The 13,065-nt window shown below is 43.1% G+C and overlaps 2 protein-coding genes across 2 annotated transcripts in view; one reads left to right on the forward strand and one right to left on the reverse strand.

The window, feature by feature from the left end:
- Window positions 1-5,873, forward strand: part of LOC138948465 (cell surface hyaluronidase-like) — a 37,476-nt gene extending 31,603 nt beyond the window's left edge. Inside the window, exons 21-25 of the mRNA XM_070320019.1 lie at window positions 2,087-2,257; window positions 2,820-2,982; window positions 3,732-3,791; window positions 4,814-4,916; window positions 5,658-5,873. Coding sequence (XP_070176120.1) covers window positions 2,087-2,257; window positions 2,820-2,982; window positions 3,732-3,791; window positions 4,814-4,916; window positions 5,658-5,797 — 637 coding nt within the window. The 3' untranslated portion in view covers window positions 5,798-5,873. The remainder of the gene's footprint in view (window positions 1-2,086; window positions 2,258-2,819; window positions 2,983-3,731; window positions 3,792-4,813; window positions 4,917-5,657) is intronic.
- A 314-nt stretch (window positions 5,874-6,187) lies between these two features.
- LOC138948466 (dentin sialophosphoprotein-like) lies at window positions 6,188-12,971 on the reverse strand. The gene is made up of 7 exons (XM_070320020.1): window positions 12,869-12,971; window positions 12,690-12,758; window positions 10,826-10,931; window positions 8,713-10,166; window positions 7,922-8,000; window positions 7,416-7,526; window positions 6,188-6,476 (listed from the first exon to the last, which is right to left on the reverse strand). The coding sequence occupies exons 2-7, from the start codon at window positions 12,727-12,729 to the stop codon at window positions 6,392-6,394; spliced, it is 1,875 nt and encodes a 624-aa protein (XP_070176121.1). The 5' UTR covers window positions 12,730-12,758; window positions 12,869-12,971; the 3' UTR covers window positions 6,188-6,391.
- Window positions 12,972-13,065: the final 94 nt, after the last annotated feature.

Consider the following 13,065-nt stretch of genomic DNA (forward strand, 5'->3'; position numbering starts at 1 on the left):
AACGGTTGGGGAGTAACGGTTAGGGAGTAACGGTTGGGGAGTAACGGTTGGGGAGTAACGGTTGGGAGGTAACGGTTGGGGAGTAACGGTTGGGGGTAACGGTTGGGGGGTAAGGGTTGGGGAGTAACGGTTGGGGGTTAACGGTTGGGGAGTAACGGTTGGGAGGTAACGGTTGGGGAGTAACGGTTGGGGAGTAACGGTTGGGGGGTAACGGTTGGGGGGGTAACGGTTGGGGAGTAACGGTTGGGGAGTAACGGTTGGGGAGTAACGGTTGGGGAGTAACGGTTGGGGAGTAACGGTTGGGGAGTAACGGTTGGGGGGTAACGGTTGGGGAGTAACGGTTGGGGAGTAACGGTTAGGGAGTAACGGTTGGGGGTAACGGTTGGGGGGTAAGGGTTGGGGAGTAACGGTTGGGGGTTAACGGTTGGGGAGTAACGGTTGGGAGGTAACGGTAGGGGAGTAACGGTTAGGGAGTAACGGTTGGGGGTAACGGTTGGGGGGGTAACGGTTGGGGAGTAACGGTTGGGGAGTAACGGTTGGTGGGTAGTTTGAGGGGCTGTGTAAGAATCTGCCAGACATAATTGAAAGAAACGCGATGAAAATACTGAGACACAAAAGACAGGGAAATTTGGCCTAGAGTCAAAATGTTGAAGAAACCAAACGTTTTAGACTCCGCCGACGACTGTACGGAAGAAACGAGAACCTGGAAAAGACTGTACCATTTGTCTCGCTGTCTAGGCTGACAGTATAAATGTGTGATCGACAACAAGAAGAAGACTTAAAATCTCTCTCAGCGACGTCTTATTTCCGTGAGTACCATCATTTGACTCTGGTCAAAGAACTCTCGTCTTTCGATATCGTGAGAACGAGTTTGTTGATGGTTAAAACAACTCTAAGCAAAATTAAAGGCACAGTAAGCCTCCCGTAAACCATCACAGAGCTCCCCGAGCGTCTACATACAGTACAAGCATATTTCCATTTGAACGCTCACCGAACGGAAACATCCTGGCTGCTTTCTGTCGAGCGTGAGAAATTTTTAAAGAACTTATTTTCGTGGACTTGGTCCTCTACAACAATGGCGCCTCGTTTTGGTGCTCTTATGAATATTCAATACCGGAAATCACGCCCGGACACTAAGCCTCCCGTAAACCATCACAGATACTGTCAGGCTTTTACACACAGTACAAACACCCTTCCATTTGAACGCTCACCAAACGGGAACATCCTAGGTGCCCTACGTAAAGAGCGAGCAATTTTTAAAGAATTCATTTTGCAGATTGTCTCGAACACTTTTTGGACCCATCCTGAACTCAGGTCAAAAATGAGTTACTTCCCTTCGGGTCTCATTCTATCGATGTAAACTGGCCATAGCCGTGGATCGATGATTATCAGAATGTTTTTGGACCGTGGTGCGTTTTTGCGCAAGACCTAACTTTTAAAATGTAAATAATAAATTGACAGCTTGTTACACAAACATTCTTTAATCATAAAAGAATTCTTTTTTCATCAAGACAAGATCAGTACAATTCAAAGTTGTGAAAGTTTGAAAAAAGAAAAGCCCGGAAGCAGGGTCACGCAAGGGTTGTAGCAGACGACGGTTTATGCATATATCGCCGTTCCTCTCAACAGTCAAAAGCCATCGCTAGAGTTCTTGTGAACCACAGCCGTTTGTTTCGTGCATAAAAACGTGCTATTGTAGATAAGCTCACATCGAGTCGCATTCAAATGACTAACTGACGACTACATTGTGAAAAGGGGAAACTGGATCACACGGGTTCACAATGGCTCAGGGGTAAGATAAACCACGCAAAAATAAATTCTTTGAAAATTGTTCGCTCTTTACGGAGGGCAACTAGGATGTTCTCAATCGGTGAGTGTTTAAATGAAAAGGTGTTTGTACTGTGTGTAAAAGCCTGATCGTATCTGTGATGGTTTACGGGAGGCTTACTGTGCCTTTAAGGAATATTGTTCCAAGTTTACTATCTTTATCAAAAGTCCTTTGAATGTAAAAATACGGAGTGTGTATTTTGCGTAACGCAAGGTACAGTATTAACTTGTTGAACATTACCTTGTCGTTTTATTTCAGAGACCTGTGGGTGCGTATAGGAGTGTGTATTCCGCGTAACGCCGACTTTGAGCTGTTGACCTATGCCCCTCACTGGAAACCTGAGCGCAAGCTGTGGATCTCTCTCAATAGCGTGCACGAACTGGACGCCGATACCACGGGCTATGCTTACTTCTGGGATAAACACACTGGGTCAGTCTGTGTATCTGGTTGGCTGGCCGGCTGGCTGGCTGGCTGGCTGGCTGGCTGGCTGGCTGGTTCAGTGTTTGTCTTGTTGTTGTTGTTTCTGAATGTATATTACTCTGTCTGTTTGTCTGTCTGTCTGTCTATCTGTATCTCTGTCTGCCTGTATCTCGGCCTGCGTCGTGCGTAAAATGTGAAACTCATGAAGTTGGAGTACCATAAATCCATTTTATCAGATATTTCCCAATGTGTGTGCCTGTGCGTGTGTGTGTGTGTGTGTGTGTGTGTGTGTGATTGAACGTGTGTGTGTGTGTATGTGTGTGTGTGTGTGTGTGTGTGTGTGTCTGTCTGTCTGTCTGTCTGTCTGATTGTCTGATTGTCTGTCTGTCTTTCTGTACGTCTGCCTGTGCGTCTGTCTGTGTCTGTGTCTGTGTGTTTGTCAATGTGTCCAAGAGCGTATGTGTGTGTCCGTGTGCGTTCTTGCGTGCGTGCGTGCGTGCGTCTATCTGTCTGTTAGTCTGTCTGCCTTTCCATTCGTCCGTCTGTATACCTGTCTGTTTGTCTGTTACAGGCTGCTGTTCTTCAAGTTCCAGAACTTCGAAACGAGGACAAAGAATGTGACCTCCGACTGTCTAGGCAACTGTGCCAACGTGCACCTCACTATAAAGAGCGGTGACCTCAACGACAAGGACTGCAGACACAGGGCCTATGGACCCTACAAACGTGCTGCCATTGTGAGTGTCGTTATTATTGATGTCTGTTCTCTTTTCCATCCGCATAAACGAATACACCTTTAATATTATTTCATTTTCATTTCCATTAATGTATCACTCCATTCCCGGGTAAGTCCGGTCGCTTCCTTCCGGTCGAAAGCTAGCAGCAACAGAGTCGCACTGCCCAGGTGTTTGTGTGTTTAGGTGCAATCATTCACCTACACTTACGGCAGAATGACCGAGTTCTTTTACATGCCACAGTGGGGATACCGTCTCTAAGTTTGCACATAAAGTTGACCAGTGTCCGTTCGAACCCGTGACCAACTTAGATCACAAGGCCAGTGCTCTAACAATTAACTGAGCTACCAGCCCCCCCCCCCCCCCCCCCCCGAATGTTCATGAACTAGGCCTAAAGAACCGTTCATACCGCAATTTATTCGTTCTTCTAGTCACCCTAAAATGCGCTCGGGCTCAGACAATGGGGGGAAATTGTATATCAATTGAAATGTTGGTTCTTCGGATTTTCATATTTGTAAGAACTAGTAGGACCTTCAGTAAAACCCGAACGCGCGCAGACTTTGCTTAATCTAAAACATTTGTGTTTAAAAGGAAGAAGTATGTGTTTTGAAAGTAGAGATTTTTTTGTTGATAACCTCTGTAAATTTACCCCATTTTAAGACTTGAGATTTTCTCTTCTTTTTTTTTTGGGGGGGGGGTGGGGTCTTCAATGGGGGGTTCGGCTGTAAATCAAAAGGCTGACACTTTTTCAGGACAATCGCCACGCCCTCCACAGCATTCCCCTGCCTGCCAGCGATTCCGCTCCTCCCAAGGTACGCACAAGAAATGAACTATTAGGAAACTATGTTTTCTACGAAGAATTAATAACGACAACAACAGGGATGTGTATGTCCTACAGGCATACAGTAAGTTTGCCTCTTAAGGACTGGACAGATTGTATATAATCACGATTGATTACGACTACGAAGACTCATGCTTTAGGTCAGAAGTAGATGTGTTTTACTTCCTTGTAAAGTCTGGAAGTAACCTGTAACTAACTTTCACATGCTTTGTGCGGATTGAAACTCGGAACCAAAAGTAATGGTTTCAGACTGGAGACATTGAATTTCGTAGCGGCCTCAGTAAACAATGACTGTCACGATCTGTGTAAAATGTCATATTCTGGTTGGAAAAACGAAAAACGTATAATGTCTGTATTGAATACATGCAGGGATGGTCAAATCGTACGCCCGATCGCCAGGGGCAAGTAAAAAATCCGCCGGGCTAGTAGAAACTGCCTGGCAACTCACCCGGCTTGCCAGTGAAAATTCTGGTCCAATCATGATTCAACAATTTGGTTGGAATATCGGGTTTCAAAGCCATGTAAACACGGCAGATGCAGCAACTGTGGTATTTACCGGGCCAGCGACATTTCTGGCGGGCTAGTAACTTTCTTGAAGCTACTCGCCCGGTTGTTGTGAGATTTGGCCATCTCTGTTTCAGACTGGATGCATTACATTCGTAGCGGTCTCAGTGAACAATGACTGTATCGATCTGTGTAAAATGTCATATTCTGGTTAAAATACGAAAAACGTATTACAAATACAGTATAATGTCTGTATTGAACACATGCACTCACTCAGTGTGTGGGTACAATGTTTGCGTGTAACGTGGGTAAGTGTGTGGGTACAATGTTTGCGTGTAACGATATGATGTGAATATGCGATGTGAATGTTACTACATGCATGGTTGATTGATTGATTAATTGATTGATTCTACAGACACACAGTCAAGCTTGTAATTTCTCTTTTAGAGATGAATAAAGATTATTGTATTGTATTGTATTGTATGCCAGGGTTGGGGAGCGGGAGCCACGCTGCCGTTCAAAACAAGACAGAAAGTTGACGGAGGCTGGGGCTCCTGGTCCGTCTGGTCCGCTTGCACCAAGACTTGTGGCGGTATAGCAACTTTTAACATCATGCACGTGCACACACATACTAACAGACATACACTTTATGCATGGATATGCGCTCGCGTCGGACTCACTCAAACGAACATAGTATGCTAACACGCGCGCACGCACATGCGCTCACGTTCACAATCACACTGAGTGAGAGTGTGTGTGTGTGTGTGTGTGTGTGTGTGTGTGTGTGTGTGTGTGTGTGTGTGTGTGTGTGTGTGTGTGTGTGTGTGTGAGAGAGAGAGAGATTTATGCAATCCATGCGGTGTTATGTTATCACAAAACTTCATTTGCTTTCACATTTAGCCTTTCTTTGACACACCACAGTAAAAGTGGGCGGCCTTACGATAGGGTTGATACTTGTGCATGGTTTTTTTCTGGAATAGATACAGGAACTGAGTGCAAATCTGCAGAGGAATTCACAAATATATTTCAAATCATTGTAAATGTTTACAGTCTGACAAGAAAAGCAAGACGGATTCCGATATGTCAATCGGGTTTGACTATCTCGTTCTATCAGTGTTGGTATGTTATGCCAATCGGGTTTGACTATCTCGTTCTATCAGTGTTGTTATGTTTTGTCAATCGGGTTTGACTATCTCGCTCTATCAGTGTTGTTATGTTTTGTCAATCGGGTTTGACTATCTCGCTCTATCAGTGTTGTTATGTTTTGTCAATCGGGTTTGACTATCTCGTTCTATCAGTGTTGTTATGTTTTGCATTATTTTACTGCATACAGGCGGCATTCAAACAAGACTAAGGGCATGCAACAAGCCACGCCCACAAAATGGCGGCCATATTTGCGAAGGAAACAGAGCGAAAACACTTGACTGTCATACCACTCCATGTCAACAAACGCCGCCTTTGATTGGTCGTTGAGTTTTCGTGCCAAACAAGGAAAATTCATATTTTCAGTTAAAAAGAATTTCATGGAAAAGAAAAGTGTGTTATTTCACTCTGAGCTTTAGCGTGCATTTTTTTCTGTTTTGTTGTACCCTTCGTTAGTGTTTTTGTGCGTGCGTCTCTCTCTCTCTCTCTCTCTCTCTCTCTCTCTCTCTCTCTCTCTCTCTCTCTCTCTCTCTCTCTCTCTCTCTCTCTCTCTCTCTCTCTCTCTCTCTCTCTCACTCACTCACTCACTCTCTCACTCACTCTCACTCACTCACGCACACACACACATACACACACACACATCTTTGCGCGCACTAATCTAATGAAAATTACGCAAGTTAGCCTCAATATATATTGAGAGTCACTCTCAAAATGTATTTTTCAAAAAATCAAACGATGAGCAACAGTTCTTATCGAAATCAACACGAAAATCTTTTAACACAACATTTAAACAAATGGAATTGAATTTTTTTTTTTTAAATCGAAACAAAACAGTCCTCAACCTATTCCTGTAGAAACAGCTCTTCAATAGTCTTCTTCAAGGAGAATGTTACATTGTCTTGTCAAATCCAAGTGTCATCCTCGCTAACGTCTTGGGAAAGTTCCTGTTAGTTTGTCGTGTCTTCTTCTCACCGTGTCCATTTCCTGGCGTGTTTTCGTCACCAAGTTGCTGCAGAAGATAGGAATCAAAAAACAAGAAAGGTAATCTGTTTAAGGCCAAATAAGAATATATGTTGGTTTAGGGTAACCCGACCGACCCTATTTTTTCCCGCCGACCCTAAAACTTTTTTTTCATTTCTCAAAAAAACAAAAAAAACTTTTGGCACATTTTGCGAAACATACCGAGACTAAGGGAAGTAACCTCCTTTAAAATCGACTAAATTTAAGAAGAAAAAAAAGAGCCGACCTACCGACCCTATCATTTTTGGTCACGTTACCCTGAACCAACATATATTTTTATTTTGCCTAATTAGTATTTGTTTGTCTGTGCACTTTAAAGATCGCTGGGTCGAAATATCTGTGAATGTAACGTATTGTGTTGTCAATAACAAACCTTCCAACAAATTACCTTTCTTGTTTTTGTATTCTGAAATTTGGAACGTTGTTTTTGGATTTGCAGAAGATAGGGTTAGACAATTGTAGGCTTACATACCAGGAACTGAGATCAAGGTAGACCCAACATTGTCTATTTAACCAAAATTAATCTCATGGTCGCTGTTGCTTTTCTGTGTGTTCCTACACTAACACAGCCTAATCTGGTTCGAAAATAGCGACAGATTCCCAAATAGATTAATAGTGTATATAGACGGCGCTTGTTTAAATGTTTTGTCCGCAGTTACTTATTATATTTGTGTCTATCAGTAGACTTCAAATACTGCCACATCTAGTACACATTTAGTACACACAAACACACACACACAGGCGCGAGCACGCATGCATGTACACACACACACACACACACACACACACACACACACACACACACACACACACACACACACTTTCGGCGACAAACTTGAGAACTGAATAAATGACAATGCTTGCCCTTAACGACTTATCCCCTCCCCTAACGGACACCGCATTTACATGAAAAAAATCGGCCTCTCACTTGAGTGAGAGCAGAGACTGCAAGACATCCGTGACAACCATGTCGGCTTCTTCCTGTTCCTTCCTCCTGGCTTCAGTCGCCTCTTCCAGCTGCTGCTCCTCTTCCTCGTTCCTGACACACACAAAGCAAAAGTGCTGACGATTCAAATCACCTTACAACATGTGTTAAGTTGAGAGGTATATTTACACGAACATCACATAACAGGAATCAACAGCTTTCCACGGAAAACCTGAATGCAATATTCAGCATTTACTGTTAGTTGGTAATGAATTGTCTGTTGTCCGTATTCATATTCTCTCTGTCTCTCTCTTTTTTTTTCTCAGTGTGTGTGCGTGTGTGTGTGAGAGAGAGAGAGAGAGAGAGAGAGAGAGAGGGAGAGAGAGGGGGGAAGGAGGAAGAGGGACGGGAGGGGAGATGTGACTGCCTGCTAGAGTGCGCGCATGCTTCACAGAGTTTCTACCTGCGTTTCTCACCGTGTGTCTGAGATAAAGAAACAAATAACTTACAGAAAATCATCCGACACCGCACACAACTGCGACTCTGTCACATCCATTTCAAAAGCACTCTCGTCGAGATATGCAGAATCTGAAAGTAGACCAGAACGCTAATATAATGAAATTCGATAAGTGTATACTATTGTCTCCTGGAGAAGATAATCGATTAATATTTGTATTTTACATTCTTTAACATTTCTCAAACCATAGCGTTGAGGTGTTAAAAGAAATGAGACAAAACTTTTCATGAATGAATTATTTTCTACAAAAGAAAACCATTTGAGAAAGGTCGCTTTACTGGACACAGTTTAATTATTTACCGGTTGTTTTCAACAACAACCGGAGCAAATAATTAAAACAAGCCTTCCTTCTAGTGTACACTGTCTCGCGAATCATCACATATCTGTCCAGGATTGTTGGCGAGTTTAAGAACATTCATTCATTCCATTTGCACATATACAAAAAATATACGGCCTACCGCCTTTCTATATACTTTCTTATCATATAAAATTATAAAAGCCTGAACAGACTGGTGTTGGTGTACATGAACCTTCCCAGTCTAATCCCTCCCTTGTCCAAAACATTCGATCATACAGTCAGCTACCCATTCCGGCGTATTGCCGGACCATCCCTTACCCCCTACCACCCTGGACCCCCATTACCCCCCCCCCCCCCCCCACCCCCGCTCCTCACTGGTTATACATCAGAACCATCTAAATGATGATGGTGGATCTTTCACGAAAGATGAAGAAGAAGCAGTTTGCATAAGAAGAAATGTGTCGTTAACGAAATTGTACACTTGCCTTCTGCGCTGTTGTCTTGTTCGTCATCTTGCATGTCGCACTGTTCGAGTTCCACTCTACCGGTGCTCACGTGCAGTTTAGCTTCAACCTTGTCACAGTCTACCTGTGCATTTGGGGTGTCATTCGGCTTCAGGCTTTTTGATTCTTCTGTGTGGTTTTCCGGACAGTTCAGATGCGCAGAATCTGTAGTGGTGTTGTCTGTATCCTCGTGGTTCTTGTCGGGCTTGAAATCTGGGTCATTGTTGTGGAGATCTGCTTTGCAAGTGTCGCCATTAGCAGTGTCGTCATTATTGACAAGGTTTGTTTCCATGGTGTCTTTACAGGCAGTGGTGATTGGACCTGGTATAGTGTCGTTGGTTTTAGCGTTGTCATCTTGCTCTTGATTGGTTTCTTTGCCTCTTCCTTCGTTGACTGTACTGCTTGGTGTTTCTTCTACTTCAGTCGAATGTTGATTTGGTTGTGGTGACTTAATCTCGATCATCAAGTCTTTGTCTTCTGCTGCGGCTTCTTCCTTCTCGTCGTTTATCTCGGGATCTGCTGCGTGAAATGTCTGTTCATTCTCAATTTTGGTCAGCATTTCGATCTCTTCGTCGTAGTTGTTGCCAGATTCTTTGTCTTGCGTATCTGAGTTTATCTCAGCACTAACCTTTTGGCTGGTTTCCTGAATGGCAGAACAAGAGTTTTCAGGTTCAATTCCAGGTTCTTTGGAAAACTCTTGGTCTTTATATTCTTCATTGCTGTTGCCCGAGTCTTTTTCTTGGTTGATATCCGTGGCAACATTGTGATCGCTTTCAGGAACGGCAGAAATAGAGTTTTTAGATTCTTTTGAAGGCTCTTGAGCTTGATTTTCTGGTCCCCGGCTGCTAGAATCCTCGGCAGTGATCATGATTTTTCTAACATCTTCGCTCGCACCATCTCCTGTGTTTTCAGCCTCAGCAGTAATTTCTTTGGTGTCTTCGTTTTGTTGTGGAGTAGGCCTAAAATTCCGTTCCGGCTCTATTTCAGAGGGTCCTTTTTCGACAACGTCTGAGCTTACGATAACCTTAGTTTCAGCTTCAGTGTCCTTCGCAGACAGTGGATCTTCCATCTCAATGGGTCCACTATCTCCCAAAGGTGCGTTGGTGTCAGCATCGTGGTTCACTGCAAGGAGAACTGTGTCATTAACTTCGTTCATCGATCCTTTATTCTCGTCTTTCTTGTCATCTTCGTCAAAGTCCTCTTTCGTTTTCGCTGATGTTTCTGTTGGATTTTCTTCAGTGTTCGTTTCTTTGGTGTTGATGGTAGGTTCTGTGTTGTCTTTTTCAGTGGGTGCATCGTGTCCATTCGCAGTTTCTTGGGTATCTTGTGTGGATAGCGAATGTTCCCCTTCGCTTCTTTCTGTATCCTGAGAACAGCTTGTCTCCTTCGTGTTACTGGCGGGAGCCGAGTCAGTAGTGTTGTTGCTGCTTGTCTGACTAAGTTGGAAAACAATAAATGAGAAGTGTTCTTGGGGTCGTTATAACGAAAGCACATTCAAGAAAAAAATGTGGAAAGCGCATGCACGAGCACATAATTATATACACACACACACACAAACACACACACACACACACACACACACACACCGGGCCTCTCTCTCTCTCTCTCTCTCTCTCTCTCTCTCTCTCTCTCTCTCTCTCTCTCTCTCTCACACACACACACACACACACACACGCACACGCACACACACACACACACACACACACACACACACACACACACATGGTGCCCCACCCCCTTAATCGTACTGGCAAAAATTGAATTCAATTGAATTAAATTGAACCTTATTCAAGAGACAAGAGAGAGATTGCTTGCGTGTTTGTTTTTGATTAGAGCGTGTGTTGTTGTTATTTAATTGTTGTCTTCTGTCGAGTTGTGCTATTTGGGGGTAGTCTCTATGCCTGTCTTTTTTTTAGTGCATTTATTGGTGTACCTCAGTCGGTAGCTGCATAAATATACGGCTGACGTGTAAGTAAATAAAGCGCGGGCGGAGGGATAGAGTCAGGACGGACAACATAAAAGTAACAATGATTATTAGTCCCAATAACTGACAAAAAAGAAGACAAGCTGTTATTAAAATGATACTGTTTCTCACGCTTGCTGAAAGTCTGCTGGTGATCTGTCCTCGTCGCCTTGTTCATTTTCTTGTGCAGATTTCGCTGAACGGGTTCGTTTCCGTTTGGTTTCGGTAGGCTGGGCACCTGTAAAACAAAATAATGGGATATCTTCTTCTTCTTCTTCGGCGTTCCAGGATTTTTGGCCTCAGGTCAGACTTCAAGTTTTGTAGCTTGAATAAAGCTAGTGGTCAGGATCAGGGATATCAAATACATGCGTCCTCATAATTTATTTATAGGCTCATATACATCAGGACTGGGCCAAGTGTGCGACAGGGAGGGGGTTTCCAAAATGAAGCAGGGGTACATTAGCTGGCCAGGTCCCCCATTTGCCTTTGAAACCGGCTTAGCATTTGAAAGGGGTATTTTGGGTCTTTCGTTGAGAAAAAAAAAGGTAGGCTTACATTTGCCAGGTAAGGGGGGAGCTTCCAGAACCCAGGACCTATCCCCCCCCCCCCCCCCCCTCCACCCCCACTCCACCTCGAGTAAATCCATGTTCATGTACAAAAAGCAAAGATCTACAGTATTCCATCTGTTCGATTAGAAGAATCTGTTGTTCCTTGCATCATCTGTCATACCCGAAATAATTATTAATCTTATCTAGTCTGTCCAGTCAGTTAGAGTATGGAGAATGTAAACTTCGGTGTTCGATTCAGTTGAACCGTTTGACATTTCGACAAGTTGACTTTTTTACATTTAGTCAAGTTTTGACTAAATGTTTTAACATAGAGGGGGGAATCGAGACGAGGGTCGTGGTGTGTGTGTGTGACGGTGTGTGTGTGTGTGTGTGTGTGTGTGTGCGTGTGTGTGTCTGTGTCTGTGTCTGTGTCTGTGTCTGTGTGTGTGTGTAGAGCGATTCAGACTAAACTACTGGGCCGATCTTTATGAAATTTGACATGAGAGTTCCTGGGTATGATATCCCCGGACGTTTTTTTCTTTTTTTCGATAAATACCTTTGATGACGTCATATCCCGCTTTTTGTAAAAGTTGAGGCGGCACTGTCACACCCTCATTTTTCAATTGAATTGATTGAAATTTTGGCAAATCAATCTTCGACGAAGGCCGGGGTTTGGTATTGCATTTCAGCTTGGTGGCTTAAAAACTAATGAGTGAATTTGGTCATTAAAAATCGGAAACTTGTAATTAAAATTATTTTTTTATTAAACGATCCAAAAACAATTTCATCTTATTCTTCGTCATTTTCTGATTCCAAAAACATATACATATGTTATATTTGGATTAAAAACAATCTCTGAAAATTAAAAATATAAAAATTATGATCAAAATTAAATTTCCGAAATCGATTCAAAAACTATTTCATCTTATTCCTTGTCGGTTCCTGATTCCAAAAACATATAGATATGATATGTTTGTATTAAAAACACGCTCAGAAAGTTAAAACGAAGAGAGGTACAGTAAAGCGTGCTATGAAGCACAGCGCAACCGCTGCCGCGCCAAACAGGCTCGTCACTTTCACTGCCTTTTGCACTTGTTAGCGGCGGACTACGTTCAGTTTCATTCTGCGAGTTCCCACAGCTTGACTAAATGTAGTAATTTCGCCTTACGCGACTTGTTTTAAATTGTGTAGATGAGTGCCTGCAGCATACACTGGGAAAAAAACTGATTTTTTTCAGTTGCTGACAATGATCACGAATCATTAATCAGTTTCACTTTCAGAGTATGTCACATACTATGTGTGTTAGTTTTAGATCTGATCTGCATATAGGCCTATTGCGTATCATGTTTCTTGCTATTCCCGTAAAGTGACACAAACACTGACTTGCATGATTCAGTGATATTCGAGAGAGAAGACTGAAGGGGAAGAACGAAGTTGTATTTTCATACCTGCCGAATGCTTACGCTTTCCACCTTTCTTCGTCCTCATCGCGGCAACTGAGTCAAAGAAAGACTGACCTGTAAGAGAAAAGCAAAACAGACCAGGATATACTTTTGTGGGAGCAATATATGGGGAGAAACACTCTATAAATAGTAGCCGTTAGTGTTTCAGTTTCATCAATACTCACTGAAATGCCAGTAGATCACTCAAATTGTTTCAACAAGGAGCTCAGTCTCTCACAGTGACAGTGTCGTCTGCTTCAAAACTTGTAAACATCCGGGTCATCCACGTTTGCCTAATTTAGCGGGAGACAACTTTTGGTGTGTACTCGATAGCTTATTGGTTTATGAATTTATTGCGATTTGCCTGCGCAATGGATTTTTT

Source organism: Littorina saxatilis, linkage group LG15, assembly GCF_037325665.1.
Source record: "Littorina saxatilis isolate snail1 linkage group LG15, US_GU_Lsax_2.0, whole genome shotgun sequence".
Classification (NCBI taxonomy): Eukaryota; Metazoa; Mollusca; class Gastropoda; order Littorinimorpha; family Littorinidae; genus Littorina; species Littorina saxatilis.